This window comes from Fringilla coelebs (genome assembly GCF_963513975.1).
Source record: "Fringilla coelebs genome assembly, chromosome: 28".
NCBI lineage: Eukaryota > Metazoa > Chordata > Aves > Passeriformes > Fringillidae > Fringilla > Fringilla coelebs.
Window position 1 is genome coordinate 3,203,749 of NC_140054.1, and position 24,680 is coordinate 3,228,428.

Consider the following 24,680-nt stretch of genomic DNA (forward strand, 5'->3'; position numbering starts at 1 on the left):
GAGATTTACGAGGAAGCTTTACATTAACTTCCATTTTCATTGTGATTTCTGCCAGTTAGCAGGAGGGGATGAGCAGGGCTGGGCCAGCACTGGCTGTGATGGAGTGCTGTGCCCCTGGGAAGCAGTGTCTGAGCCCTGGGATCAGCTGGGGGTGGCAGACTGCTGAGGTGCCACTGGGACCTGATGTCTGAGCCTCTGTGGGATATCCCCTAATGCCAGGCACACTTGTGCTGTATTGCTGCTGCTTCCTCTGCTCTGGCTCTGCCCTTGTCACAGCAGAAGTCCTGGAGTGTGTTTGTGTGACATGACAAAACCACTACAAAACTGCAGAAATCCTTTGTTTTTATTGTATAATAATGCTTGCAAGTGTGGAAGAGAAAGGAGAGGTGCAAAAGCTTCCATGAGGTTTCTGCCTGCCCCACCTTTTGTCAAGGATTGCTCCTCCAGCTGTACATTGAGGCCTGCATCCTCATGGCTCCTTTGTCCTCTAGCATAAAAAGTAATTTGTCAGCAAAAGAAGTAAAGTTTTGTTTTTCAGTACAGATCTGGCTGTCCTCCCACTGAGACTTTCAACTCTCTCTATCTCAGGAATTGATGGTCTTGGTTTCTGATTCTCTTCCCTTGGTGTTTGTATTGATTTTTCTTTTAATCCAGGAGGGTTATTTTCACCGTGGTGTCAAAACTATCTTTCTGTCTCCACTTACAGCAGGTAATAGCTCAACTTGGCCAATTACACATTTTCTGGGCTAGCCCTGCTCTTTGCACAAGTTGCCCTGACAATCTGGAGCCTGGCTGACCTGATGCCTTTCTTGTTTCTGCAGGCTCCAGGCAGGAGTGGGGAAGGGCAGTAGCCCCAGAGCTAGATGTGAGCAGCAGAGATTGTGGGGTTTGTCAGGGTCCCCAGGATGAGGTGAGAGATGAGAATCTGCCTCCATGTTCTTAGAAGGCTGATTTATTATCATATCATATCATATCATATCATGCTATACAAAAACTATACTAAAGAAAGATAAAGGATACAAGAGCAGGCTTAACAAAAATGAATAATAAAAATTCGTGACTGGCTCAGAGAGTCTGACACAGCTGGCTGTGACTGGCCATTAAGTAAAAACAATCCACATGCTGGATAAATAATCTCCAAACCACATGCCAAAGCAGCAAAACAGGGAGAAGCTGAAGCTTCCCAGCTTCCCAGGAGAAGAAATTCTGGCAAAGGGATTGTTCAGAAAATATCATGGTGATGGAGATGACCAGACAACCTGATGTTCCTCTTCCTTCACCTGCAATACACCTGGCCCCTTGTTGTGCCCCTCAAGGAGCTGGTGGGCTGTGCCACACCTCCATCCTGTCCCTGGTGTGGCTTTGTGAAGAAATCCAGTAGTATCCATTAAAGGCTGCTCTGTTTCTCTGTTGTCTTCACACCAGCAATGGCTTTGTCATCTGCTGCTGCAACAAAATTCATGAGATCATTTTTCCCAAAGCATGATACGTGAAAACTTAATTAAAATACCTCTGGCTGTTCTACTACCAAGATTTTATAAGTGCTTGGAATTATATTTCAGATAAATGGATAAGCTGAGTGCTTTTAACATGACAGACCCTTCTTCTGGTAAAACATATCTAACATAAAATCTTCCATATACTTCCAAAATCCCCTTCCCTGCTTGGCTCCTCAGTGACGTGGCTGCGGAACTTGGTGGTGAATGGAGCTGTCCCAGGGGTCTGGATTGATTTGCTTCATGACATTGATACCTTCCACTGTCCCAGCAGCAAGACCCAGTGTGTGAATATTAAAAGGAAGCTGCTGTGCTTGGAGGCAGGCATGCCAGATCCCGTATATTACACTGTGAGAGTTGTGTGTCATATTAGAGCAATCTGGCTTTAAAGGGCATCTTTCAAGCACAAACTAGTTTTTTCCCACACTTGAGTGATCACACAAATAACTGTGATTAAAGGTCAAGTGCCTGGGTTTTTCTATTTTACTCCTTAAAAATTTATATGCGAAAGAAAACCTAGAAGTTAACATAGCATGAAATTGTTATGCAGTTCTGAGCCTTTAACGACAACTAAATATCACTTTTCTTCCTGGGTGGCTTGAGAAATCTTCAGTAATAACGGGTCACTTCTTTTGGTTTCCACTTGAGGAAGATTATAAATAAACCCTGTCTTTTGCTTCCCTGCTCTGTAACATGAAGGAGGGAGGGTTTTGATGGTATGAACACGTGCCTCCAGTCAGCATGGCTGTTCCTGGTCTCACCAGGAGCTCCTGGGCTGCAGGTGCATGGCAGGAGGGGCTCCAGGGCTGGTGCAGCAGCACACGAAGCACTGATCCACGCTGAGCTGTCCTAGATGGGAAGAACATTGATAAATGGATTTCCTCACCAGTAAATTTAACACAGAGAGGAAAGGTAATGAGCATGCTTGCAGAAGAGCTGAGAAATGGAGAGCTGGAAACATCCTCTGGCTCCAAGTGTCCAGCTGGGCTTGGCCTGAGGTCCGAGCACCAACTCCTGTGAGCAGGGCTGGGAATGGGCTACCAGAGCCTGGCCGGGCTGTGCTGGATGGAGGCTCAATGCTTTTGATTTATACTGCAATATTTTACATCTGACACACAATCACAGCAAAAGGAACATCCCACGGGAATAAATGTTTGCTTTGGTATCACGATATCCACCATCAGTGGGAAAACCAGCAGGCATTAAGCCTGACTCAACTCTGCAAGAACCTGCAAGACCTACAGTCAGTAATAACAAAACCTCGTTGAGTTCCTTCCCTGACACAAGAGGCTGGTGGCAAATACCTTGGTTTGGTGAGCCAAGAATTGAGGAATTGCTTCCCCCAGCCCAGGCAGCCCCAGCACTGTGCTGGGTGTGGGTCTGGCAGGACTCGCCGTGCCCGGGCTGCCTTTCCTGGCCTTTCCGTCTGGGCATTTTTGCTTTCAAGCAGCTGCTGGGCTTGGAGGACCTCGACGTGAAGCCGGTAATAAAATTTCAAGACAGAAAGCCAGGACAGAGGGCTCGACATTCCCGGGCGTCGCCTGCAGCCAGGGCAGGGATGAGACTGCCCGCTGCTCCCCGGGGCCCTGAGGGGGCGAAGCGCTGCTGATTGCGGCCGCAGCATCTCGCCATCAGCGAGGGCAGCAGTTGCAGCAGCACAAAGCTCAGCAGGGCCGCGCGTTCCCTCAGGAGCCGGCCCGGTGACCGAGCCCGAGCCCTCACCGGGGCCGCCCTCCCTCAGCCGGCTCCAGAGCGACGGCCCGCCCGCCCTGGCCCCGCCCCTTTCCGCCCCGCCCCTGCCGCCCATTGGCCGCGCGGGCCGCGGCCCCGCCCCGGCGGCGGCGGTTGGCGCGCGGCGGCGGGGGCGGGGCGCGGCGCGGGAGCGCGGCGGCGGCGCGGGGCGCGGAGTCGCGGCGCCATGGAGACGGCGCTGCCGCCGCTGCTGCTGCCGCCGCTGCTGCTGCTGCTGCCGCTGCTGCCCGGGCTGCCCCGCGCCGCCGCCGAGCAGGGTGAGCCGGGCGGGGCGGCGGCGTCTCCCGGTGCTCCGGCGCCTCCCGGTTCTTCGCCGTTCCCGCGCCCCCGACCGCGCCGTGTCCCCGGTGCTCCGTCACCGCCGTGTCCCCCGTGCCCGGCTGCTTCGGCGCATCGGCCCCGGCTTTGGTTGCCCGCGGCGGGTCGGGCTGCGCGTTGCGGTACCGGGAGCGGCCGGCTCGGCTCGGCGGTGGGGTCGCTCCGGGGCTGGCCGGACGGGCTGTGGGGCGGGTGTGCCGCCGCTCTCCGGGGCGCGGAGATCTGCAGGAGGAGCGGGAGAGGACGGACAGGTCCTCGTGGAGTGACCGGGTCAGCCCGGGGTGTCCCGGTCCCCGCGATCACCGGAGTCACGAGGCAGCGCGCTGCCAGTGCCGTGACAGGGAGACGGTTCGAGCCCTGGGGTCCGTGTGGCGGAGACTGCGCTGCCACGGAAGGACCGCCCTGCTCCCGGAGGCGAGAAGAGTGTCTCGGAGCATCCCGGAGCGGTGTCAGGGATGTGCCCGCCGGGGGTGCGCCGCCGCGCCCCTCGTTCCCGGTGTCTGAGCCCGAGGCTCAACCTGCCGGTCCGGGGCTGTGGCCGTTTGCTGCCTGTGGAAGGATCGTGAAGCTGTGAACTGAGGGAAATAGCTCTTCCTGTCAAAGACAGAATTGGCTGGTTTGTGGGAAAAGGGTGTCGATTGCCAGGGAAATCCCTCTTTCAAAGCAGCTGCGGTACCTTTCCGATCCGGCATCCGCACGCTGTGGGCATGGCACAGTGGCAGTGCTGTCTGTGGTGTTCCTGGGCTTGCACAGTCCTTAGGGCATTGATCAGGCACCTGCGAGCTTGTTCTGGGTGTGCAGTGACAGCTTCGTGGCGCTCGGTGCTCACACGGTGGTGCCATGGCTGCTGGAGCCGGGGTGGGAGCTGCTCCCGTGAGACCTGGCACAGCATGGCACTAAGCTTCCCGATGCATGGACACGCTGGGTTTTACCAGCTTTTTTTTGCCAGCATCTCCTGTGTCAGTGGTTTTCCTAACACGCTGTCTTCCTGCAGTTGTCCTGCTGGACTCAAAGGAATCGCAGGCGGAGCTGGGCTGGACCTCACACCCATCGAACGGGGTAAGCACGGGGGTGGGACTGTCCCTCTGCGCCACTGGAGAGGGTGAGAGGCTCTGTCAGCTTCTTGGTGCTCAGCAGCGTTTGAAATCCTGCCTGTGAGAGCTCTGCTTCCACAGAGCTGGGGTGGGGCTGGCAGCCACGGGACCTCCTCATTCAAGGTCGATGGGTGGCTTGGCATGATCAGTGCCAGGAGCCCCCGGCAGCAGAGCGAGGAGCGAGGTCCCTCCTCAAAAGGGATTTTACACTACTAAAGCAAGCTAATAAACCCTGGCTAGTTAAGGCTTTGTGCTGTGGTTTGCACACCAGCATGAGCACCAAGGGTCAGTCAAGCCCTTAGAATCGAGGGCTGTGGCTGGGGAGGTCACTGGGAGCTGTGCCATGTAATGTTTGTTCACCAGCTTTGCTGCTGGTGTTGGTCTAAAGCCACTTTCAGTAAGCTTGGAGTTGTGCTCCTTGCAGCTTTGGGTTCATTTTCCTGAATGGAAATAAAGCATTTGGAGGGAAGAGTGATAGGTCCTGGAGTCATCTGTGTGGCACAGCTGTTTGTTTGCAGAAGAAGCTCTGTTCTGGGTATGTTTTGACTGTCATGCATAAATTTACCCCCAGAAAGAATTGCTTAGGGAAATTGCCAGGTCGTCATTCAGGCTGTGAGGGTTGAATCATCATTTCTCTGATCAGAATCTCTGCTGATAGCTTTGGGGAAACACTGTTTCACTTGCAGGATTGGAGGATTTGTCCTGTTGTAGCTAAAACTTCTCCTGGCAGAGAAGCTGCTGCTGTTTGTGAAGGCATTTGACATCCTCATGTGCTGGTGTGACTGGTGTCACATCTCCTTAGAGATGGATTTCTTGGAAATCTTGGATTTCTCTGGGCAGCCCAATCCCATCCAAGGTTACACTGTGTGGATGCACCTTCCCAGGGACAGAAAATCTGAGGAGTGTGTGGGAGATGAAGGCCTCTGGCTCCTCAGCAGATGCTGTGTCCAGAATCAAGCTTTGTTTTCCAAGATCTGCTGCCTTTCTGGTTGCATCCTCACATTTGTACCTCTGTGGAGAGCTCAGGTGTTGGGTGGTCCAGGAGCAGCTGGTGGGTTTGGTGGGCTGAGGACTTGCAGTGCCTGTGGTGGGTGGGCTTGTGGCAGTGACATTGATGCTGGTTGGTGTGTCTCTGCTGGGGCAGCTGCCGAGCTTTGTGTTCTGTCCCCAGTGGGAAGAGATCAGTGGCGTGGATGAAACCTACAAGCCCATCCGCACGTACCAGGTGTGCAACGTCATGGAGCCCAACCAGAACAACTGGCTGCAGACGGGCTGGATCGCCAGGCGTGACGGCCAGAGGATCTTCATCGAGCTGAAGTTCACCCTGAGGGACTGCAACAGCATCCCTGGCGTGACCAGCACCTGCAAGGAGACTTTCAACCTGTACTACGTGGAGTCTGACTCCGACCTGGGCTGGAGCGGCCACGAGGGCAAGCACACCAAGATCGACACCATCGCCGCCGACGAGAGCTTCACGCAGGGAGACCTGGGCGAGCGCAAGATGAAGCTCAACACCGAGCTCAGGGAGATCGGGCACCTGAGCAAGAGAGGCTTCCACCTGGGCTTCCAGGACGTGGGTGCCTGCGTGGCGCTGGTCTCCGTGCGGGTCTACTACAAGAAGTGTCTGAGCACGGTGCAGAACTTGGCCCTGTTCCCAGACACGGTGGCAGAGACGGCTTTTGTGACGCTGGTGGAGGTGCAGGGCACCTGTGTGGCCCATGCTGAGGTGGATGTGGATAACCCCCCTCGGATGCACTGCAGCGCAGAGGGAGAGTGGCTGGTGCCCATAGGGAAGTGCATGTGCAGCCCTGGTTTTGAGGAGAAGGACGGGGCATGCAGAGGTAAAAGTGGCCGTTGGTGTCTTGGCAGGTTTTGTCTGTGTCAGTCCATGCTGCTGCCAGAGCTGTCTGGTGTCACTGTAGGACACAAAACGACACCACGTGCACACACTGCTGTTCTCAAGGTGAAGAGAAAAAGGGGAAGTTTATTTTCTGACTCCAACATTTATAGATTTCCAAAAGTGACAGTGGATTGGAGGGTGACAGTGCCACCTCTCCAATGACACTGGACAGACCAACAGTCCATCAAATTTTTCCTCCTCCATAAAAAAATGCAAAACAATGAGTTATTTACAGAAAGTGTGTGAGAAAGTTCGTTACAAGAATGTCAACATCAGGAAGCTTAGAAAATCTTAAAAAATCAGGGTGACACTCTGGTGCCTGAGCACAGTTTGGATAAGTAGAATTGTCTTGCAGCAATATGTTTGGGTGATGGCAGCTCCCCAGTGAGCCACCAGAGGTTTGTTTGGAGGGCATGGGGCTGCTCTGCAGATGTGTCAGAGCGGGTTTGGTGGGCTCAGGACTGCTGCCAGACCTCTCTGGTGCCTGAGCACATTTTGGACAAGTGGAATTGTCTTTTGCAGCAATATGTGTCTTTGGGTGATGGCAGCTCCCCAGTGAAGCACCAGAGGTTTGTTTGGAGGGCATGGGGCTGCTCTGCAGCATGGTGCTGCTTGGGCAGATGTGTCAGAGTGGGTTTGGTGGGCTCAGGATTGCTGCCAGACCTCTCTGGTGCCTGAGCACAGTTTGGATTAGTGGATATTGGATATTTGGATAAGTGGAATTGTCTTTTGCAGCAATATGTGTCTTTGGGTGATGGCAGCTCCCCAGTGAGCCACCAGAGGTTTGTTTGGAAGGCATGGGGCTGCTCTGCAGCCTGGTGCTGCTTGGGCAGACGTGTCAGAGCTCTGGATGCTGTCAGGCATTTCCCACAGCTTTATCTGTAATGTTAAAATTACTCTAGAACATTAATATCCCTATTGATACTCTTTGGACACGGTTGAATAATTTGGTGACTTTACAGCTCACAAGGTTATGTTTAAGGGCAGCTGCAAAAGTGGATGCACCCTCTGCCTTAACACTAACAAACCTGGGGCTGTGACCACTTCCATCTTCCTTTCAAAGGCAGGTGAGAGCCAGGTGGGAGATGCTGGCTGTCATGCTCTTCCTCACAGTGTGGAGCCTCTGAATGGAGAGAGTTGCTGGGCTAATGCCACCTCTGGGCACCTTCTTGCCAGCTGGGACCTGGGAGAGGGGGTGCATTCTTCAGTAAAACACATCTGAAAAAACCCTTTGCTCCCCATGCCTGGTGTCCAGAGGATACCTTGGATGTCTCCCTTTTCACCTCAAAAACAGATTGAGAGGAAAACAGCTAAAAGTCCCAGGGAGGTGGAGTTGCCCTGCACTGGAGGCAGGTGGAGCAGTAGGAGAGTGAGCTTTCTGCTTTTCAGGAGCACCTCCAGGCTTCTCACTGTGCTGGTGGTGCTGCCTCCTTCCAGGTGGTGGGATGCCCTTCCCAGTGCTCTGGGCAGTGGCTTCTCCTTAAGAAGACCTTATTAAAGCTATCAAATTGAAATCTCAGTGCTGTTGATTGCTTCAGTGGCTGCATGGCAGCTTGCCATGCTTTCCACATCTGTTTGGAGTGGGGATTTACATAGTGAGTCCCAGAAGGCTTTTGCTAATGTTTCAGGTTTCTCTGTGTTGAGTTTAAATAATTCATATTCTCTGAGGAAAAATATTTGAAGTAATTTAATGGACATAATTAAGTTTCTCTCCCCTCTCACAGAAAGCAGGTCATTAGTCATTCTCTGTGGAGCAGCGTCTGATGTCTGGTCAAATATCAGAAAATAGTTTTTAAGGGTTGAAAGTTTGGGGTTTGTTTGCAGCCCTGCATTAGCACAGTGCTAAGTGAATAGCTTGAAAAGATTTCTGATGAAAGCTGCCAGGGCTGTGGAAATTCTTCAATGAGGACAAAAGCCCTTGAGCTGGAGGCAGGTGGATGCTTTGGGAGTTTGGGGGTGTTAAACCAACCCCAACACACCTGGCACCCCCACTGTGATCCTGTGGAGGCTTTGGAGGGCTCAGAGGGTGTGAATCCTGCTGGCCCATGAAAATTCTTGGCCACAGTCTCTGTTGCAGCTCTTGTGGACCTGAGAGGTCTGGGTGGTGGCCTGGGGGTGGTGGGGGCTTTGCTGGTGCCTGTGGGGTGGCATGGGGGCCAGGGTGGTGGTGGCAGCAGGACTGTGGTGGTGGCAGCTGTGGAGGAAGCAGGAGATGAACTGGTGAAGGTGTTTAACCTTGGTGGCAGAGCTGGTGTCCCTGTAACCCTGATTTAATTACTGAAAGCATCCTGTACCGAGAGAAGGTTTGTGTCCTCACTCTGAAATTAGGAGAGATGACAAAAAGGCCGATAGGATTTCTGACTCTGCTAATTCTGGCTGCAGGAAAGCTGAGTCTTTCCATGTCCCTCCTCCTGTCCTGCACCACTGCTCCAGAGGCACCCCAGCACTCCTGACAAGTTTGCATGTTTCTGATGAACTGTTTTGGTGTTGGTGGAGTGCACAACTTTAGTGTCTGTTTAACATCCACTCATGAAGAAGAGGAGAGTTTGTCACTGAAAATGCACTCAGACTTGTCTTGTCTGATGTATCTCTGCAGCCAGCTGCTGCTCTGTGCTTACTCTGACCATAAAACCCATTCCCAGAAGATGCACAGCAGGCAGTTGGGCAGTTCTGTGCTCTGTGGATGATCCCTTGCCCATCCCTGTTTTTTTGTTTTCACTTTCCTTCTCAGCTTTGATGTCTTTTTGCCATTAATTTTGTCAGGTGTGAGCTGTAGCCCCTTTGTGCTGGTTGTTTGTGGTGTGTAGCAACAGTTTTTATGTAAATGAAGCCATGATGTGGGGGATCTGCCTGACATTTTCATTCAAAGTTGTCTCCTTCTGCTTCCTCTCTTCTATCCAATCCCTAGTAATATCTGCAAGGAGAATTTCAGCAAAGCTCAAGGTTAATATTTACCAGCCAGCTTTGCTGCAAATAAGACAACTTAAACCAGACACTGCATTAATATGATGGAGACCAGCTACCAAAAATAGCTGCCAGCCACTCTTCTTTGACAGAAACGTAAATTTGTGCTCTGGCAAAGTTTCCTCCTCAATTCATTACCCTCAATTTCTGACAGCCCTGTCAGGAGCCAGCTCTGCCCTGCTGCTGTGTCCCATGCTCTGCTGCCCCTCACCAGCACCTGGAGCCCTGCTCAGTCTGGTCAATGATGGTCTAAGTAGTGTCCCTGTCCCTTGTCTGCATGGAAATGACATCACTGGAAAGAGTTTTAGAGTTGAAATGGTTTCTAGTGCTTTGTCAGGATTTTTAAATGACCTTCTAAAGAGATGTGGGTTGCTCATCTCTTTAAAACCTCCCACAGGAGGTGGCTTCAGTGACAGCCTTGTCCACAGGTGCTGTTTGAAATGGGGAATAACAGAAATTCCCCCTCCTTGTCTGCGTCACTGGGTGGATTTTTGAGCAGCATGTCAAATTCAACCTGCTATGGACAAGACACGAGGAAGGTTTATTTGTATTTCTCTTAGGGAGAAAGCAGAGGTTTAGGGTGGGAGTGGGATGTGGGGAGAGTCAGATGCTCTTGTCTACATTGGATATGTCCCACCACAGTCACTGCAGTGTCCTTAGGTGGAAAAGAAACAGTTCAGTTGAAAGTTAGAGAAATTTAAAACAATAAATGACAATATTTTGTCATTTACTGCAAAGAGACCTCCTGAAGCCTGAGGTCTGCTTTTCTGTTTAAATAGAAAAAAAGATGGATCCAAATGTACAGCACTTGGAGCTTTTGATTTGTTTCATCTTTTATACATTAGCTTACAAACCTGTAAGTGCTCCTGGAGTGTACTTTATCTGCTGACTGATGCTGGAGGATTATGCATACATTTATTTTTCCTCCTGGGGCTCTGCAAGTTGCACAAAGCACCAGGTTTTGCTTTCATCACTGATGCAGCCACAGGCATCCCACAGTCAGGCCCTGTGCTTGCTGCTGTGTGGAACTGGAGGAAATTCCAGAGGAATTCTGGAGCTGGGCACATTGAGGGGGGGTTGTGAGGTGGGATCAGCTGGGTGTTGGGTGCTGCTGCCCTCCAGCCACGCACATGGAGCAGCAAAATGAGTCTCTGCAGTAATGGCCAGCCTTGGAGGTGTTCATCATTTGGGATTGCACGTTCCCTCGCTGCTCACAGTGTGTCTGAAATGATTCTGGCTTTGGAAGTCGTGACAGATCCAGACACAAATTGCTCCGTGACATTTAATTTCAGAGCAGGCTGCTCTGACAATTACAAGCATCACAAGTTGTTTGCAGGATTCCTGTGAGGTTAAGGTCATGGATATCTGGCTGCTGGATGAACGTGTTGGATGGGCTGTTGAAATCCAGAGGGAACGTGCCTTGCCCTCAGCTGAGGGGGTTTGTGTGAGCCAGAGTGCTCAGCAGGGTGCTGGAGAGGCTGTCCTTCTGTCTGTCTGAGTGGTCAGCCAGTCCTTCACCAGGAACTGCTTGGTGGATGCATTAGGGAGCTGAGAGAGACAACAGCGAATTGCACTTGGCTCAGCGGATGTGCCTGCTTCAGTGTGTCCTTGAGGAACATTCTGGCATAAATAGCAATGAGGTTCTGTCAGTGCTGGCTGGATTCATCAAATGCACTCTGTTAGATATTTCCAGACTGCCTTTCTTCTGGACTAAATCACTAAATTTAATTTCTGCTGTTAAGAGTTCGTTGTTGGGGATGCACAAGGATCTTGCCCTTGGACACAGGTTTTTGTTTTAGTACTCCACAAATTATTTAACAAGGACAAAAATTACAGAGTAGCATTGTCTAGAGGTGTCAGAATTCCTAGCAATGTGTTGGACCATAGGCTGCTTGTTGAAAACCAGTTATTAAAAACCTCCAAACTGTATAGAAGGCAAGGTGCTTTTGGATTCTCTGGGGTGGTGCAGCCTCAAGTTCCCATCCTGGCAGACCTGGAGCCGAGGTGAGAAGAGCCTGACTTGCATTGATTGCTCTCCATGCTGGCTGTGTCCCTCTCACAGAGGCACTGAGATGGGACACGAGTGCTGTCCCTTCTCTCTGCCTGCAGTATTGATCACAGCTGGTGCAGCAAGGCAAGGTGAGACCTCAAACTCAGCCTGGAGGGGGCAGGAGCCTCTCTGCCACCCAAGGATGTTTTTCAGCAAGGCTCTTTGGCCACCTCAGTGCACCACTGAAGCTCTGTTCTGTCAGTGATTTGCACAGGGTGCCCTGGCTGCTTTGGGCAGCCTGTCCTTGTCCATGGGCACTGGCTGGAAGCATCCATCCCTCCTTGGGGCTGCTGCTCCCTCCTTCTCACTGTGCTGATCTGAAAATGTTTGGAACATAATAAGCAGTGACTTGCTAATGGGATTTAGATAGATGGAGTAGGGCCGTGCCAGCCTGGTCCAGTGAGGGGTCAGCAGGAGCTCCTGTGAGAGATGCATTGTGAGCAGTTTGGGTGACAGTGGTGGGATTGCAGGTTTGAGTGCTGCTCAGGGGGGGCTGGATGCAAATCTAGGAGCAGGAGGGGACCAGTGCTCCCAGTTTGGCCTTTGCTGGGAGGGACTGGGGCTGTCAGCCTGTGGTGCTGTCCTGCTTCTTGCTGTGGCACCCCCAGTGCTGGCTGCCTGTTTCCCCAGCTGTGGCTTTCCTAAAGAGCATTTTTATGAATGTCTGCTTCAACAGAGAAAATTAACACACATTAAAGCAGATGAACTTTGTCAAATACAATTCCACGACCAAAACTGGAAAGGAATTGATTTTGGAAGGCGACCCAGTTGTAGTGTTAATTATAAATGCATGTATAGGCATTTTGAGCGAGGCTGCAGCTGTTATTAATTCATGCTGGCACACACAGCACTGCTGCTGGTAGGACTTCACTGGGAAGGGAAATGGAAAGCTGTCCTGTGCCACTGGAGTAGGAAACCATGCATTTTCTAGGTCTGCATCCTCAGCTGCCCCTGCTTTCCCCGTGGCACAGGCTGGGAGTGAGAGAGGACGTTGCTCTCTCCAAAAACACCCGCTCCTGCCTGAGGAGCTGTGTCAGAGGAGGTGCTAAGAGAAGCCTTTCCCAAGGTTGCTTCATGCTGGGTTATCAGCCAAGCTGCCTCACAAATGAGCGGTTTGGCAGCGTTACACAGAGGGGGATGTGCTTTCTCCAGCAGTGACAGGGATCATATGTGTGATCCTTCCTCTTGAGGAGCTCCTGTGGTCAGCAGTGGTGGAGCTGGAGAGAGGCAGTTGATCCATCTGACCCATCTGACAGCCTCTCTTTGGCTCTGGGACAATGAATCATTGAATTTTATTGTTTAATAATTTAGCTGTGGTAGCACCAGAGGATCAGGAACAGGATAGAAAGCAGTGTACAAAAAAAGAGAATTTCATTCTAAAAATTGATGACCTGATCCCCCAAGAGCTGTCACATACCCACTGCAGAAATAAGCACTGTGAAATGACAGAGACACCTAAACCAGCTGGAGACCAAGAAAAACACTTGTAGGATGGGGTGGAAGGGGGTGGGAGTTTGTCTGAAAAAAGAAACAGAGACACACACATGATGCATCACATGTGCTGGGCACTTTTGGTCTTCTCAAGGGCAAGTTTTGGACAGCAAAGGAAAAAAATTAGCAAGTAAAGCCCATGGCTCCTCATGGGACACACTCACATGTGATTGTGGTGCCTGCTCCTGGGACATGCAAATTGGGGCATTTTGTGCCATTATTAATGACAGGCACTTCTGTAAACTTACTTCTGGCTGTTAGAAAACAGGATGGACTAATCTGAAAGACACTTCTAATTGGAAATGTTCAGTTTCCTGTGATGAGATGTCAGATTTGTGTGACAGGCACATCCAAGGATGGGCTCTGGGTTTAGTGCTTGGACCCAATCATGTTTGTAAACAGGATTGATTTTCCTGTCGTGTCTGATGCAGTGATATTTCTGCCCAGTGTGGTGGTCAGTGCTGCCTAACTAAAGGAAAAAAGCACACTCTGTTTCCATTCTATGAATACACTACTAGTTTGATTTGGTTTCTCAACTCTAAAGAAGGAACTGGAAATTTCAGGAGTAATTTTAACATTTGCTATTTTTTCCTGGTTTATCCAGCACCCCCTAGATAGGGAATGACATTTACTGTGAAAATCAGTGCAGAGCTACACAACCCAAATGGGTAAAACCAAGGGACATGTTTCTTGGTGCCAGGATCATGCAGGTGCTCAGGGAAAGCAGCTTAGAGGGTGGTGTCTGCTGGCCAGGGGCAGCAAAGGAGGTTCCAGGAAACAGGGAAATGCAGACGTGTCCCCATTCATCCTGTGCTGCTCTCCCCTTAACAGCCTCTCTCTCTTTCAGCTTGCCTTCCAGGCTTTTACAAGCTCTCCCTCCGTCTCCCTCTCTGTTCTCCATGCCCTGAGCACAGCTTCACACATGAAGAAGCCTCCACCTTCTGTTTGTGCCAGACAAATTACTCCAGGTCTCCTTCAGACCCACCATCTGCCTCCTGCACACGTACGTCTCAGCCTGCCCAGGCACTCTGTCTGTCTGCCCAGGCACTCTGTCTGTCCTGCAGGGCCCAGGGCTGTGCCTGCCTGCTCAGTCTGTGCTGGGGTGATGCTGCACTGGGGAGGGGATGGAGGGGATGGAGGGGATGGAGGGGATGGAGGGGATGGAGGGGATGGAGGGGATGGAGGGGATGTCCCTACAACCCAGACTGGTGAGGCAGATGTGCAGTCAGGCTCACAGACTCCCTGATAAACTGGGGCACAGTCATTTAGTCACTATAATTCACAGGTTTTAATTAAATGGCCTCTAGTTAATTGGACTGGACTCCAGCTGCTCTGGTGATGGATGCTGTCCAGCTGCCAGCACAGGGATGAGGAACCCTCTGTCTCTGCTGAGCATGGCCAGGCAGTGTCTGACCAGGAGTGGGCTCCTGGGGCTGGTGCTGCTCAGCCAGGTGCTCCTCATGCCCACTGTGAGCTGTGGCTGGTGGTGCACACACACATCCCTGCAGCTGGGATCCTCTGTCCCACATGCCACCAATGCCTCCGTGTCCCCTCATGCCACCCCTGGCTGTGGCTGTCCAGGACTCTCCCCTCATGGCACCCCTGGCTGTGTCTATCCAGGACTGTCTCCTCGTGCCACCCCTGGCTGTGTCTGTCCAGGACTCTCCCCATGTGCCACCCCTGGCTGTGGCTGTCCAGGACTGTCCCCTCGTGCCACCCCTGGCTGTGTCTGTCCAGGACTGTCCCCATGTGTCACCCCTGGCTGTGGCTGTCCAGGACTGTCCCCATGTGTCACCCCTGGCTGTGGCTGTCCAGGACCATGCCCCTGTACTCTATCCCCAGTGCCTGCTCTGCTGCTCCCAGAGAGGACCTTTATGTTTGTGATTTGTTACTCTTCAAGCCATTTCTAATGAGCTCTCAGAGAAACCCATCACACCTGAGATAGCTCAGCTACCCCGAACGGCATAGAATTAGCAGGATGGCTTCTGAGGTGGTGTTGGAAACAGAAAAAGGTTTAATAAAAGGCAAAATAACAAAGCTCTTACAGAGAAAAACCGAGCCAGGGGCAAGAGGTTCTTGCTCCTGCTAAAACAGCCCACAAAAGTGATTATTTCCTTTGTTCTGTTCCTTTTCTGGTGAATTAACTAAGTCCAACTGGACAGCCCCAGGTCTGAGGTGAAGTCCCCAAGGTCCAAACTGCGAGAGAAACTCGCGGGCTTTTTCCTTTTTATGCAAAGAACAACTCGGTCACTCCTCCAGCAGGGAAACCACATCCCTCCCCGTCCATCCCCCAACCCTTGCACTGACACTCTTTTCCTTCCAGGCCCACCCTCTGCCCCCAGGAACCTGGTGTACAGCCTGCGCCAGTCCTCCCTGGTGCTGCAGTGGAGCGCCCCGGCCGACGCGGGCGGCCGCAGCGACCTCACCTACAGCCTGTGGTGTGCCCGGTGCCCCGCCGTGCCAGCGGGGCGCTGCCAGCAGTGCGGCAGCAGCGTGGGCTTCGTGCCACAGCAGACGGGGCTGGTGGAGCCCACGGCCACCCTGCTCAACCTGCTGCCCCACGTCACCTACACCATCCGCGTGCTGGCCCACAACGGCGTCTCCGCCCTGCTGGGTGGCCAGCAGTACGCCGAGGTCAACGTGTCCACTGGGCAGGCAGGTGGGTGACACACACGGGGACAGGTGGGTGACACACATGGGGACAGGTGGGTGACACACATGGGGACAGGTGGGTGACACACACGGGGACAGCTGGGTGACACACACGGGGACAGCTCGCTGCTTTGCCCCCCTCCCCGGGGCTGCTTTGCTCTGGCACGTCGTGTCTGACACTTCTCTGGGAGGCAAGGTGTTGTTGGGGAAGATGAAACAGGAAAGCCTTATCAATATGATTGTCTGGTAAAAGGTTTTGAGAATATGGAAGCTCTAAGTGAGATTGAAATGAAAGCAGCTTTGAGATCCCTCAGGTACTGAACACCTGGAAAACAATGGCATGGCCAGCTGAAGGTGATCCCCTTTGGATCAGACAATGCCCTCTGCTTGCAGGCAGCTCCAAGGGGCAGAGCAGACCCTGCTGGCTTGGCAGAAGGGGCCCAGAGAGGAGTTTTTAGGGTTTAAATTGGAACACAGCATGGCAATGTAATGATTCTTATAGGCTGTATGTAGATGCTGTAGGATTTGTACCTTGGGCTAGATTGGTTAGTGAGAATTAGAATATTCAGCCCAGAAGAAGATTTATGGTATTGTACTGGGAACCTTACCCTCTTACTCTCTTATCCTCCTTTACTCTCTCTCTCTCACCCTCTTTCCCACTCTCTTTACTTCTCTCAGGGCTGCTCTGACCTGTGTCTGGCAGCTCCCAGCAGGGCTCTGCACCCAGGCCCTTTGCAATAAACCCCAAGTTCCAAGCCCAGCCTGCAGAGATCTCTGTCTCTGCCCATCCCCACCATCCTACCCCCATTGCTCCTACACAAGGAGTGAGCATGGTGACAGCCTGGGCTGTGAAGGGACAAGTCTGCTCTGTGATCTGGCTGCAGTTTGAATTTATAAATCATAAAACCTCCTTTGATGAAGCAGCATTTCCAGCCCATTCATCAAAAAAACCCTCCTTAAAACAGATAATTCAAATGTTGGCTATCCTTCAGAAAAAACAATAAATCTATTTCCTCCCTCTATCCTGCACTGCTCTGTGACACAATTCTTGCTGTAACTGTCCCTTTCCACTTCCAGTTTGGCATTTCTGTTCCCTCAGGTAAGGGGAAGTGAGTGCCCGTGCCTTGGGCAGTCTCTGACCAGAGGGGTTGGCTCAGGAGTCCCTCCTCAGCTGCTGTCTGTGCCAAAGGACAGTCAGGTCCCTCCTGTGCTGTTGGCTATGCTGAAGGACAGTCAGCTCTGGCTTGTCGTGTCCTTGTCCATTCCTCTGCAGTTACATTATTAATTTGCATGAAAACCCTTTCCCAAGCCACACTTAATGGAGACAGATGATCCTCAGGTACCTCTTGGCAGGAAGTGGCCAACAATTTCATCTGAAGAGATTAAACTTTGATCTTGTTAGAAATAATTTTCCCACCACTTGATCAAATGCTTTTTTGTGCACCTTGCTGCTTTCTCTTCCCTCGTACCACAATCCCTGTGGCTCCATTGGGGGATGCTGTGCTGCAGACTGCTCCTCAGCAGAGGTGTCACTCCTCATTAGGATCTTTGCTGTTCAAGGATGGATTTAGCTCTGGGAAGGTCTTCTGCCTCCTGAGCTGGGGCCAGGGGGACAGAGAACAGGCTGGGGTGTGGGGAGCTTAGAGAGGTCTGATGAGAAGCCTTTCCTCCACTCTGGTGCAGGCAGAGGGACCTGGAGCTCCCACCTTGCCTGGGCCCCCAGGTCTGAGCTGGCACAAGCTCAGGTGGGCAATGAGTGCCCTGTTCTCTTAGGGAGCAAGGCAGTGATGCCAGCCCATGCCTTGGCTGCTCAGAGCAGCTTTTCCCCTGGGGAAGGGGGAAATCTCAGCCCCTTGCTCGATACCGTGTACTCCTGAGGGAACTGAAATGCACGTCAAGAAGGTGGATAATTAATCCTGTAATCTGCTCAAATCAATGCCTCTTGTTGAGCTGTCAAGTCTCCAGATGCAGATGGTGGCTGGGAATTACCCATGCAGCTGAGGCTCGGGAGTTTCTTGGAGCACTGACAGCTTTTATTGCTGAGGGTGGCAGGCTGGGGCTGCCCTGCCCTGCTTCCTCTTGCCTTTGCACCCTTGGCAAAGGGGTGACAGCGATGCTTAACCCATTCCTATCAGCAAAGAAGGGGGGAAGGTTGTGTCCTGAGTTTGTCTGTCAGACCCCACTGCGAGGAGGGGACCCTGTGTGGGCAGGACACGCAGCCACAGCTGGCAGGGACAGCGTGGGGAGCTGCTCCTCAGAGCACACGGGTGCTGACTCTGCAGCCCCTTGGCACCAGAGCCCAGCACAGAAGTGCTGGATGGGGCCAGGTGTCAGGAGGAAGGGGACTCCAGGGATGCCTGGCGGGGCTGCCTTCAATGCTGGCTGTCATGCCGTGGTCTCGGAAGTCGTTTGCAGCAGCAGGGGAGCTCTGTCTGCTGATAAGCAGGTTCAGAGGAAAAATTAAACAAGAAACAAGACCTTATTTAGCTGTCAGATCTTGCTCCTCTAATCCTCCGTGCTGTCCTTCCCCTCCAGCAGTCACCAGAGGGAATTGTCCACTGTTCCTTGTAATTGCAGCGAAAAGAAGAGATGCAATTTAGTCTGCAGGTGGCAAAATTAATACTGTGTTTTTTCTAATCTGTCCCCAGCATGGGACTAAATAAAAGTGTTTGAGGAGTGAGGGGAACTGTTTGCCTGCAGGAGTGGAGCTGCATTAGCCATGTAAATGTGCACTCCAGGCCACTGTCATTTGTATTCCCGGCAGGAATACAAGGCTCCTGCCTTAAAGAGCTTTTAAATCTGCTGCTGATTAATAATGCAGCCAGTGCCAGAATGCATCCTCCTTCCTGAGGCTGGAGAAGGGGGTTGAGCTGGATTTGGTCCTCCAAAAGTAGATTTGCCTGTGTATGCCCAGGGCTGACTCAGCCGCCGTGGGGCAGGGGGGCTGCAGGATGAGCCAGCTCTGGGGCAAATGTCTGAACTCCTGGGGCTGCCTTCTGACTGGTGAAGTGGCTTTTCTGCTTTGGAATGGAGATCTCTGAGACATGTTCACTGTTGGGATGTTAGTAACACAGTGAGGGAGGGCAGAGGTGGCTCTGTCTGGCACAAGCAGGGGTGTTTGGTGTTTGGTGCCCAGCTGTTGCATGCAGTGAGTTGTTCTGGGGAAGGACACGGTGCCACATGTAGTTTTATCATGTAGTTTTCTGCCTCTTCTGCTGCAGTTTTATGCCTGTTCTGCTGCTACCCTGGTTAATCAACAGGAGAAAACACACGTACAGTGGAATGGAGTTTATAAAATCAGGCAGAGTGGTGAATAATTTAATGTTTGCTTTTTCAAATGGAGGCAATGATAGGAGAGCTTAAAATATTGATGGGAAACACATTTTTTTTTTCACAGTGTGAAATGCTTTATAGCCTGTGTGATTTTCTTTAATGTTTTTTAAACATGTTTGGGGTTGGCACCTACTTTTCTGTCATGTACCATGGGCTCTGCTCTAAAGCACATCTGTGAGTGAGGAGGATTTTTCCTGATGACTTTGTTAACAGTCAGGACCACGCAGTCAGGTCTCTCCAGTCCATTTCCAGGATTCAGAGACACAGGAGGGCAGCTGGGTGATATTTTATTGATGGGGATCATACAACACAGTAAGGAGCACTTAGCTTATCTCACAGGAGCAGGATCCAAGTCAAGTGTTGGGGGATAATGTTGGATTATGTCCCACACCCTGGGGTGGGCCATGGGAGCTGCACAGGAGCCCTTTTGATTCCTCTCACAGGAGGCCAAAGTGATTTGGAATCAAGGAGCAAATCAGCATGAATAAAACATCATGAGGGCTTTTTATTTCAGCAAAGATTAATGAGCTAAGTAATGAATGCAAATTTCACAGATACTTAAGTTTACTTTCTAGGGACTTGCTCCTCTCCACGGGAGTCTTGGTGGGACAGAGATGGGTCCAGCAAATGTCCTGATCTGATGGGAAGTAGGACAAGCTGGAAATAATCAATGTCCCTGTGCAGCTTTTGCTGTGCCTGAGGGCTGTGAGCTGCTGCCTGCATAGTCTGGAGACTTGTTTGGAGCTGGTTAAAATTGTAATATTGGCAAGTGCATCTCGCAGTGCATGAACTAAATGGATGCATGCATGTTGGGGAGGGAGTTTGTGCTGACCAGAAATACACAGGCAGCTCCTGAGGCACAGCCTGCTCTCAGAGCAGGGGTCAAACTCCCAGCAGTCCAGCGTAGATCTGGTGTGAGGTGGTTCAGGAAGCCTTGGTGTGTCCCACCAGCCTCCCTGATCAAAGATTGTGTTTTGCCTTTCCCAGACATCCTCAGCAGGGGTTCAGAGCCCAGCACATGAGCCCATCTTCAGACCCCTCAGCAGCACTGAGGGTGGAGGGTGCTGTTGGGATTTTGGCCGGTTTTCCATTGGAGTGTTGCAGGCTGCCCATGGATTACAAAGCTGCTGTGTTTTACCACTGTCTTCTCCCACTGGATGGCCACCAGCTCAGCTTGGAGCTATTCCAGTCCTGATTCAGAGAGAGGGGACTGGTGTCTGCAGAAGCCACACACCCTGCAGCTGTTGAAGTGAAAGGTTTTACTGGAGCAGCCCCTCAGTCACTGCCCTTTTCCTCTCTGCATTTCCAGTGCCAACTCCTGTCACTGACATCCGCACAGACAGAGTGGAGCAGAAGAGTGTCACCCTGTCCTGGCAGGAGCCAGGCTTCCTGACTGCCAATGGCACCGAGTACGAGGTCAAGTACTTTGAGAAGGTAGGCTCTGGGTGTGGGAATCCTTAAAATCACAGGGGTTTGGGAAAGCTGCAAAAGGCAGGCCTCAGAGACAGCAGAACTGTGCTTAGAGCTGAGCAGTAGCCATGAGATTGGTCAGTGGAAAAATTATGTAAGTAGAAAAGGACAAATAGAACAATGGTCTGTGCATTAATGCTTGGCTAGAATAACTCCCTAAGCTGCAGAAAAGTTTATCTAGCAAGATATTAGGAAGTTCTCACCTTAATAATGGAGCTCTGTGCATTGTGTTTGAAGGCTCACAAGCAGGGATGTATTTGAAACAAGCAAGCATTGTTTAACTAAAGGTAACTGTGCTTATAGTGGTTGGATGGAACCACTGTCAATGTGCTTTTGCTTTGTGTGATTGGTCAAAAACCTTATAAAGTGAGTTGTAACATTAAGTTCTTTGTCTGCTGCCTGGGATGTGAGCTGCTGGCATCTTCCCATTGCCATAACCATGTAATGAGACTGATGCTGGAAAATACAACAGCTCAGGGCTGTTCCCCAGCAGTGCTGTCCTGTTGGTGATTCATACAGAGACCCCCAGCCCCTGATACTGGGCACTGCCAGGGGCTCTGCTTGTGCCCCCTGGCTCTGTGTCCTTGTCTTGCCCCTCTCAGGAGCAGGGGTGCTGTGTGTGCCCATCCATCTGTCCAGCTAGGCAGGGACTGACAGCACAGCGGTTCCTACATCCTGGAGGAGATGCTCTCTGTATTCCCAGCCTGCCCTCCAGGAGAGTGTTGGACCTTGGGGTCTGCACTGGTTTAGGACTGAGAGCCACAAACCTGTGACTGTGGGTGGCCTTTCTACATGGGAGGAGACCCAGTAAATATTTTTATGACAGTTTCTTGATTTTAGAAATTGCTGCTGTTTGACAGGTGCAGTAGGTTGGGAATTTTAGGAGAAATACCAGTGGGCAGAGCAGGGACAAGGCTCTAAATGAGAATGAATGCAGTTTATGACACAGTTCTGCAAATTACCTTATCTGCGTGTGCTCAGGCTCGTTCTGGAGCTGATGGTGTGTCAGGCACACTGTGCAGGTGACATGTCAGCATTCTGTATTTAGAAACAAGCTACCCTGAAGCTGATTCATATTAATGTGATTTGCAGCATCTGATAGATTTGAGAGGAGGGATCTGTGGAGGAGGGCAAATGCTGGAGCTCAAGACAATAACTCCTGTGCAAATGGGCTGCAGCAACATGATACTTGGGGTATGAAATGAGGAACCTTCCTCCTTGAGTAGAGAATTTAAATTCAGTTTAGCAGTTATTCACTGAAATGAGGCTCTTGATGCTGACATGGATATCAACTTAGTTCCTAATCTTTGCTTTTAAAGCTTTTGTTTTTACTGTAAAGATTCAAAGGGGGAAACATATCAAGTGGAAACACATTTGGTCGTGATGTGAGCAGTGCAATGGGTGGCTGCTGCTCATGGCCCATGCCAGAATGTGGGGCTGGGAGACTGAATTGTGGGGCTGGGAGACTGAATTGTGGGGCTGGGACACTGAAGTGTGCCAAATTGTGGGGCTGGGACATTGCCTGTGCTGGACTGTGGGGCTTGGACAATGAACTGTGGGGTTGGGACACTGCCTGTGCTGGACCCAGGGGTGGGGACACTGCCCGTGCCCATGCCAGCCTGTGGGGCTGGGGTGTCCTCAGGGCTCCACCTGCCATTTCCCAATCCTCACAGATTTGCTCCAGTACTCGAGCAGCTGCAGCAGGGGAGCAGGGAAGGGCTGGCTGGTGCCACAGCTGAGCCTGGCATGGGGAAGTTGCTATGAGGGGTGGCACAGCTGCTCCCCACCACCCCATCTTCTGCCTTCATGTCCTCACAGCACCTCCATGCCATTTCCTGTGACCTTCCCATGCAATTTCTGTTGATCAGACATCCAGTGAATGTATTGTTTCTTTGGACAGACTGTCCTGATGGCACCCAGAGCTGAGGACACGACTGTGCCATGCTGGCTCTGTGTCACAGCTGTCAGTCCAGCTCCCTCTCAGGTATCTCATTATTTCACAGGATCAGAGAGATCAAAGCTACTCAACTGTGAAAACCACATCAACGGCCGTGACAGTCAATAACCTGAAGCCTGGTACCCTCTACATTTTCCAAATCCGAGCATCTTCCTCTCCAGACTACAACCCTGGCATTGAAGTGGAGACACTGGCAGAGTGTAAGTGCAGCAGGGCTCTGAGCTGAGCTCTGAGGAGGCTGTGCTTGCAGCTCATGCCCCAGCTGCTCCTGGTCTTACGGAGCAGCACTTGTTCCTCTGGTTCTGCTGCTCCAGGTCTAAGGGCCACTGCTGTCCAGGAATTTGCTTCTCCTTGCATTTTCCCATTAGATGTTGATGAAGTTGGTCCTGCCTGTCCTGGGGGAGCCTGCCCTGTCTCTTCTCAGTGAAGAATCAATGAGGGCAGTTGCTCTCTGTTTCCTTTCTCATGAGGAGGCTGGGACAGGCTCTGCTCTTTGGCTGAGATTGCCCAAAAACACGCTTAGCTCATGACTGCTCCCTGCTGCTGTCCTGGCTCAGGAGGCACTTGGCTTGCCTACTCCTTGGCTGGCTCAGTGTTATCTGCTGAGACTTCTCCTTTTAAATTCCCATTCATAACTGTGGTCCAAAAGCATCTTATTTCACTAAGAGAGGGCTGGAGGGATGTTGGGCTCCAGCACAATCCCCCATGCTGGCTGGAAGAGCAAGACTGAGCTGGCTGGCTCAGAACAGCTCCCACAGATTGTGTTTAACAGGGCTTTAAATTGCCTTCATTTGCCACACAGAAGACATTTCAGAATTAATTGAAGCCAATAAAAATTTTATAGAGAATGTAGCTATCTAATACCCCTGTTTGCAAAAGCAGGAGGAAAAGGGATTAATGTGATGAAAGAAAACTATTTGTAAGGCCATAAATTTTGATATGTTCCTCTGATAAACAGGATCCTTCCTCAGCTCTGATTACCAGCACCAGGAGCTGGTGCAGCAGTGCTGGGCTACTCTGTCTGTGCTGCCTGCAGCTCTGCCCAGCACGTTGGACCGATCCCACCAGCCTGGGCTCTTAAAGCTGAACCAGAACATGAATTGTTGTGAGGATGGTGAAAAGCAGCCAAACTCCCACAGCTCTTCTGGAGGACACGGGCTGGCCATGGGAGCAGTGATGAAGGCAGCTGCTCTCCTCAAACCTGGTTGATGAGTGGCTCTGCTTCCCTCCTGCAGTGACTGTGGCCTCCAGTGAGCAGAGCCCCATCCTCATCATCGCCGTGGTGGCCATCGTGGGGCTGACGGTGCTGCTGTCCCTGGTGGTTGGTGTGATGGTCTGGAGGAGGTGAGCAGGGCCAGGTGTGGTCCAGGGGGGTTTCACCTGGGGGAAGGAGCTACTGCCCAGGTGCTGCTGTGCTCTCGGAGCCTCTGTGGTCAGGATGACCCCGAGATGTGTTAGAGAGTCTCTTTTCCCAGCCTGGCAACTGAAGAAGGAGTCAGGATTCTTCTGTTCTGATTTTCAAGGTTGTTTATTTTCCTTATCTATGACATTCTGTCTCTGACCTGCCGAGGTCTGTCTGGCAGGTTGGGTTGAGGCACGCTGGCTGCCCTTGGGGTAGTGTTGGCTTTTTATACTAAGAACTACGTGTACATTATTTACAATAACATCCCAATACCCATCACCTATGTTAGACAGTGAGCTGCTACTCTAAACCAATCCAAAAGTGCCACCATCCCAGCAGAAGATGGAGGCTAAGAAGAAGCAGGAAGAAGGACAGGACATGACCAAATCCCTCCATCTTGCCTCCTGAACACCCATTCTAAAACCCCAAAATTCTACTTTTTCATGATAAATTCACTATCATTCTATTCAAACTCTTGTGGCTTGTAAATCTTCATACAAAGGTGGCAATTGTTTCCCTGGGCTAAAATCCAAGGCACAGGTGTTTGTGACTCTCTGCCAAGGTCTCTGAGCCCCCTGCCAGGGTCTCGAGTCCTCCAGGGCAGCCAGAGGAATGTCCTGGGTCCTGACACTGTGCATCTTCATTCTCTTTGCAGGCAGTGTGGGTACAGCAAAGCCAGCCAGGATGGGGATGAGGAGCTGTACTTCCACTGTAAGTGGCACCCAGCTGTCACAGCCGGTGTGACTGTGGGGATCCCTGATTTATCACTGTTGATAACCCACCAAAGCAGCCCTGAGCCCT

The 24,680-nt window shown here is 51.6% G+C and overlaps 1 protein-coding gene across 1 annotated transcript in view; it reads left to right on the forward strand.

The window, feature by feature from the left end:
* Positions 1-3,440: 3,440 nt before the first annotated feature.
* EPHA10 (EPH receptor A10) overlaps positions 3,441-24,680 on the forward strand; it is a gene marked incomplete at its 3' end in the record, with an annotated part of 29,199 nt that continues 7,959 nt past the window's right edge. Inside the window, exons 1-9 of the mRNA XM_084222702.1 lie at positions 3,441-3,505; positions 4,561-4,625; positions 5,832-6,501; positions 13,913-14,068; positions 15,389-15,724; positions 20,360-20,484; positions 22,524-22,677; positions 23,713-23,821; positions 24,535-24,590. Coding sequence (XP_084078828.1) covers positions 5,898-6,501; positions 13,913-14,068; positions 15,389-15,724; positions 20,360-20,484; positions 22,524-22,677; positions 23,713-23,821; positions 24,535-24,590 — 1,540 coding nt within the window. The 5' untranslated portion in view covers positions 3,441-3,505; positions 4,561-4,625; positions 5,832-5,897. The remainder of the gene's footprint in view (positions 3,506-4,560; positions 4,626-5,831; positions 6,502-13,912; positions 14,069-15,388; positions 15,725-20,359; positions 20,485-22,523; positions 22,678-23,712; positions 23,822-24,534; positions 24,591-24,680) is intronic.